The 6,444-nt window shown below is 53.3% G+C and overlaps 1 protein-coding gene across 2 annotated transcripts; it reads right to left on the reverse strand.

Annotated features, from left to right (window-relative positions):
• LOC8079079 (piriformospora indica-insensitive protein 2) lies at positions 628-4,080 on the reverse strand. 2 transcript variants are annotated; one of them, XM_021455483.1, is made up of 3 exons: positions 3,165-4,079; positions 1,851-2,271; positions 628-1,748 (listed from the first exon to the last, which is right to left on the reverse strand). In XM_021455483.1, the coding sequence occupies exons 1-3, from the start codon at positions 3,441-3,443 to the stop codon at positions 1,000-1,002; spliced, it is 1,449 nt and encodes a 482-aa protein (XP_021311158.1). In that variant the 5' UTR covers positions 3,444-4,079; the 3' UTR covers positions 628-999. The 2 variants fall into 2 exon arrangements, with proteins under 2 accessions (XP_021311158.1, XP_002457500.1); XM_002457455.2 differs by having other exon boundaries at positions 628-2,271; positions 3,165-4,080.

The raw sequence follows: 6,444 nt of genomic DNA on the forward strand, positions 1-6,444 counted from the left end.
ACATCGAATCTTATGGTATATGCAAGAAGCATTAAATATAGATGAAAATAAAAACTAATCACACAGTTTGGCCGTAAATCGCGAGACGAATCTTTTGAACCTAGTTATTTATTTAACACAAACAAACGAAAGTGCTATAGTACCGAAATCCAAAATTTTTTCACATCTAAACAAGGCCTTAATTCGCAAAAAAAAATCAAAATTCTTCGTCATATCAAATATTTATACGCATACATGAAGCATTAAATATAGATGAAAAATTAAAAACTCAGTTTTTCTGTAATTTATGGGATGAATTTTTTGAGCCTAGTTACTCCGTAATTAGACAATAATTATCACCTACAAACGAAAGTGCTACGGTAGCTAAAACTAAAATTTTTCCGGCCTAAGGTTTCTCCAACAACGATCGAACCAGCATCACACAAGTGTGAGTACAGCTGAGGGTCAGAGCAAAATGTAGCGCTCCAGATGGATAGATAGATAGATATCAACTTTCTGTTGTAACACAAGACCACAGGGCAACACAGGTTAAGGTCTTGTTTACTTCCACTCCAAAATTCAAAATTTTTCAAAATTCACTATCACATTAAATCTTTTGAATCTAGTTAGTCCATAGTTAGACAATAATTATCACAAACAAACAAAAGTGCTAAAGTGTCGAGAATTTTTTTCCTTCACCATCTAAAGATGGCCTAATTACACACAAAAAAAAAAGCCCCTCGGGGAAGAGAAGCTACAATATCCACCACTACACACCTTCAGTCCACAAAGAACTCATTTCCTAGTAGTTACTCCTACTCTACTGCAATCTGGCTCACAGCCACCACCCAGATTCATGTTTACTTCTTTTTTTTCCGCCCCATCTGACGATGAGCATAGCAGAAGCACAGCCACCAGTCAAAAAACTACCAAAAACAACACGCAGAAACTAATTCGTGCTAACCTACCAAGTTTCTCCTTGTTCTTCCATTCCATCGAAGTGTCTCAACCTGTTGCTTGCTATAGTAGTTGGGACAACAATCCAAGAACCGCAGCCGCCATTCCCTGAACCACCACCAGGTACCAGTGCCCACCGACACTGCCAACAAACCCACCGGACGACGACGAGGCCACGAGGCTGGAGCTCGCCTCGGGTTTCCTCCCGCCCTCTTCCTCCCCGTCCCCGTCCCGCGCCACGCTGGGCTCCTGCAGGTCCTTGCACACGACCACGCCCGACGGCGCGTGCGCCGCGTCCACGGCCGCGATGTTGTAGCACAGCCCGGGGTTGTCCCACGACGCGAACCGCCGGCCCATCCGCTGGTAGAACCCCGGCGAGAACTGCAGCGGCCCCGTCAGGTTGTTGCCGTTCAGGTACAGCGCGCCGATGCTGGGCAGCTGGTCGAGCTCGGCCGGCACGGCGCCCGTCAGGCGGTTGTGGTCCAGCGCCAGGAACCGGAGCCCCGTCAGCTTCGCCATCGACGCTGGTATGGCGCCCACGAGGCCGACGTTGGACAGGTCCAGCGTGGCCAGGTTCGCTGCCAGCGTCTCCCAACCCGACTGCGGCAGCGCGCCGCCCAGCTGCGGGTTGTTCGACAGCAGCAGGTCTTGCAGCGACGCCATGCACTGCACGAACTGCGGCAGCCCGCCGGTGAGGCTGTTGTTGCGGAGGTCCAGCAGCGTGAGGCTCTTGAGCCCCGCGAGCTCCGGCGGGATGCTGCCCTGCAACAGGTTGTTGCTCAGGTCCATCTTCAGGAGCCCCGTGAGGCCACCTAGTGACGAAGGCAGAGAGCCGGTTAGAGAGTTCCTGCTCAGGTCCACGATCAATAGCTCGTCATCGTGGGCGTGGCGGTGGCGGCGGTCGTTGTTATTACCGAGTGTCGCCGGGATCGGCCCCGACAGCCCGTTCCCGGACAGCACCAGCCGTCTCAGCCTCGACAGCGCGCCCAGCTCGGCGGGGACGGGCCCCGTCAGGTTGTTCTCCACCAGCACCAGCGACTGCAGGCTGGCCAGGCGGCCGAGGGAGGGCGGGATGCCGCCGGTGAGGCCCGGGTTCGTGCGGAACTCCAGCGTCTCCAGCGTCCCCGACAGCTTCTCCCAGCCGGCGGTCGGGATGGCCGTGGGGTTGCTCGCCGGGAAGCAGCTGTAGAAGGACAGCGTCCGGAGGCGCCGAAGGTCGAACAGCTGCGGGCTGAACTTGGCGTCAGGGGCGCACTGCAGCGAGTTGTCAAGAACTGGGCCAATGCTCATCACCGTTGGGTACCACAGCCCATTGAAGAGATCACATGACACTCCCTGCACGGATTTTGGCATCCAAGAAAGAACCAGTTGGTTAATCCACAGAAATTGAATTGAATTTTAACAGGCAGACAAGCTCGCTGCACTCTGAGTGTCCCTCGCTTGCAGACACGGCAAGTAACACAAGATGAACAGTACGCCGAGTGGTAACTATTGGCAGTAAGACATGTAGATGAGGATGATCTAAGATGGTGACATTTCATAATGGTCCACCTACAAATTCGGTCCTGTCTTAACTTTACTAGTAACAACCAGATGGAGATGGAGTAGAAACATAATAGCAGGAATGAATTCGTTCTCGCGAAAAAAAAACATGACAGCGAGCAAAAGGAACAAGATACTACTAAAATTAGAGAGTAGAGTACTGTATGTGAAAATCTTGAGGGGAACATGCCATTTTCAAGTAAAGGCATCAAGCAGAGGTCTCGTCGAACAGTGAACTGAATGTGCAGTTGCAAGCAACGAAACAGCGCCACAATCTTGAAGCAGCAGTGAGGAACAGGGACGAGTGTGAAGAACAGAGGCTACCGAAAGCCAGAAATTCTGCAAGTGGGACGAGGAAGGTTTTGAACATGGAAAAATTCGACAAGGGACTGTTGGTGACTAGTCCTGCATCCCCAAACAAGCAACCAATGTCGATATGGACGCTACAGACTTGATCCTGCTTTCGCAAACGGTTTTGGATTGGAGCTCAAAGCAGGGGAGCAGGGGAGCACCGAGAAAGGGTCTGTGACGAGGACTGGCAAAGCCGAAAAAACAAACAAAGAGAAAAGCTTCTCTCGTGTATCTGAAGAACATGATGATGAACATACGCGGGCCAGGAAATCAAACAGCACAGCAGCATAGATTGATGCGAAAGGGAAAGCGCAGGCAGGGAGGCAGGGACGCACCTGGATGGGAGACCAGCCGCAGGGGTCGGGGTAGAGCCCTGAGCCGTTCCACCCCTTGCCGACGAAGCTCTCGATGGCGGCGTACAGGGCCCGGCGCTCCTTCTCCTCCATGGGGGCCGTCGCCGCCGCCGCCGCCGCCGCCGGGGCGTCCGCCGAGCCGTCGTCCTCGGCTTGCTGCCCCGCGCAGCCACGCAGCAGCAGCGCCGCCGAGAGCGAGAGCGCGAGGCCGAGAACCAGCAGCCCGCCGCCGCGGCGGCAACAACCGCCAGCGGGCCTCATCGCCACACGAACAGGAAACGGACAGCACACCACTCCTCCTCGGTCGGGAAGGAAGTCAGAAGTCAGAACTGGATCGAGCACCGGCCCCGGCCCCGGCCCCGGCGCCCGCTATATAGGAGCAGCAGCAGCAGCCATTGCTGCTGGAGTGCTGCTGGCTGTGTCTGGCCTGGCGCTGCTGGGTCTCTCGCGAGGTGTGCCCCTTCTAGGTGGCAAATAAATGCGGTGCTTTCGCTGTGCTGCAGAAGCGACGGTGGCTGACCCGGGACATTCCCCTATGCCAAAGAGCTGCTCTGGGGATCCCGAAGCGGCCGGCCGGGGCGGCGGGCGGGCGGCGCGCCGCAGACGACAACAGGCAGGCGGTCTGGCGTCGTGCTGAGGAGGATTCCAGGATAGCGAGACTTGTGAGACTCCGGCTTGTCCTCGCAAAGGGGGTAGAGCACACAAGCAGTGTCGCGTTGGCTCTACTGCTACTGCAACGTCTGCGTCTCCCTCTCTACGCTGGTAGGGAATAGAATAGGGATGTACTAGCCATGTTGGACTAGCGTGGCCTTGTGCAGTGAGGAGGAAGGAAGAAGGATGAGGTTGAGGACACGAGGGTCAGCACAGCGAACTTTATAGCGTGTTCCATTTGTGTCAATACTAATGCTCGGTGAGTTGGTTGATAAACAGCATGGAGTAATATTCACTGATTTGTTGTGACATAAAAAACTGTTGAATAGCTCACAGATTCCGTCGATAAAGTCATACGAACAGTTTTAATTAAAGTTCATAAACATCACTCGAAGATGAAATCAAACATTAGATAATTTTTGTAACGGCGAATGAACATACAAATCAACGACTGTTGAGTATTAAACATATGCATCTCTTTTAGACCACGATTGTCACAGATGCTTTGCTGTGATCTCTCTTTTGGAGTAGTACAGTAGGGAGATGGAGATGAGCAGGTGCAGCAGAGCGGTATTACTCGGCATTGCAGAAAGGCAGCGAGAGCGAGAGGTCGGCTTGTGCCTGGCGCCGTCCCAGTCGTAGAGCGGTAGTATAGTATAGGAGTAGTAGGCACTAGAGTGTAGTATAGCTCGTAGAGGTGGTAAACACTCTGAAGGGCCTCTACGGAGCAGCCTGCCTTGTCTCTGGATCGGATCTGCCCTCTGGGCTCCAAGGCCTCGTCTAGTTCCCACGCTAAAATTTGTTGAGACGGCAGTAATTTTGTTTTTATTGGGTAACTATTGTTTAATTATTAATTAATTAGAGATTTGTCTCTGAAGCAAACTATGTAACTAATAATTATTTTTTTTTATTTATATTTAATGCTGTATGTAGTGCTGTAAAATTGTATATGATGGAAAATATTGAAAAAAAAAAGTTTTGGTTTTTTGGATGAGAGTGATGGCGAATGATGCGCCGATGCCTACTGGATCCATCGGCCTCGCTCCTAGTCCTATGCCTACTCGGGCTACTCCTGCGCCTGGTCCCTGTGGCAGTGTCATGGCCTATAGCATGGGAACCCAACCTAGCATATAGCATCGCATCGGGCAAGCAGGTCGGAGGCCGCCAGCGCCAGGCAGGGTGGGCGCGCGAGCTAGAGGCACGGGGCAGCCGGACCGGCCTCGGTCCGATCAGGATCAGCCGCACAGGCACCGCACAGCTGCCTGCCCTCCCTGATCCGTGTGCTCTGCTTGCTCCATGCTCCTCTTCCTCTCCGTCCTCCCCACGCTTTCCGGCTGCTGCTGGGCCATGGCATGGATGGTCATAGTCGTACTGCTTGCTGCGTGGGCTTGCTTGTTGGGCATGTGGTGGTGTGGCCATGGCCGCATGGGGCCTCCGCCCGCCCGCGCCCGGGCAAGCGTACGTACGCCCGGCGGCGGCCCCGTCGCGTGACGCGGCCGTCCCTCCTTGGTCCGTTAGTCCGTTGAAAAGCTGGCACACTGAGATAATTACATACCTCGGCCCGGCCGGGACCGGGACTGCCCATCATCATCATCATCATCATCATCATTCACACTACACAACGGTGGAGTAGGCAGTGGGAGGAGTCGGCATACTATGGCCAGGCTAATCTTTTCTTTAACCACCATGCATGTGCTATATCCAGCAGCAGCAGCCCTGCAACTGCAACTGCAACTTTCCCAAGCCTGATGAGCGCACGCACAGTTGCTCTCAGTTGCTCGCCTCGCCTCGCCACACCACACCACACCAGCACGTCTGAATCTGAACCGAACCCGAATGCGATCCAAGCTCTCCATGATTAATTACGACGGTACAACTCGTACTGACACGGAGCTGGAACACACTGCGCAGCTCCCGACCCGACTAGACGCTGTGTGTGAGGTGGGAGGACTGGACTGGGACGAATCTGCTGGACAGGGATGCTGCCGTTGTTGCCGGTTGCAGTTGCAGGCAGAGAGACCTGCCCCACCGTACCGTTTGTTGTTGCAGTTACGGGAGAGGGGTTTTTACGGCGCTCAGCCCAGCAGCTTGCGAGTGGTATCTGATTCCCTCTCTCTCTTGTGGATTTGATGTTTTTTTTTTTTTGTGTCTTGAAAGAAAATGATTGACTCTTGATGGGTAGTAGCAGGTAGCAGCAAAAGCAGCATGCTGCTGATGTGCTGAGCTGGGCAGCTGGGCTGGTGGGGCTTGCTGCGCAGCGACAGAAAGACGAAACAAAAGAGAGGGAGGGCGGTGGGCCGGGTGGGGGGAGCCGAGCCGAGCCCAGCCCTCTTTTTGTAGCACTTTCTGCGTGCATATATGACAGTTACAAAGTTCAGAGAAACAAAAAAAAAAAAAAAGATAGGTAAAGCTCTCCTGCTCGACATGGCACCTTTCTTCCTTTTTTCATATTAGGAGTATTTCCCTACTTACTTATCATACAAACCGGATGTTAGTTATTGGTACCGATTCTTCAGAGTTCACAACCCACGTGGTGGCAAATCACGTGCCCGTTTTTTTTCATTTGTGTGACCCACCACACCAGAAGGAGCGAGATTCACCCACCCCCCAT

Source organism: Sorghum bicolor, chromosome 3, assembly GCF_000003195.3.
Source record: "Sorghum bicolor cultivar BTx623 chromosome 3, Sorghum_bicolor_NCBIv3, whole genome shotgun sequence".
Classification (NCBI taxonomy): Eukaryota; Viridiplantae; Streptophyta; class Magnoliopsida; order Poales; family Poaceae; genus Sorghum; species Sorghum bicolor.

Excerpts from the sequence above, each read along its gene's own strand:
- LOC8079079 (XM_002457455.2), bottom strand. The coding sequence starts at position 3,443 with ATGAGGCCCGCTGGCGGTTGTTGCCGCCGCGGCGGCGGGCTGCTGGTT. Across the intron at positions 2,272-3,164 it reads GCGGCTGGTCTCCCATCCAG|GGAGTGTCATGTGATCTCTT; the intron begins GTGCGTCCCTGC and ends AAATCCGTGCAG.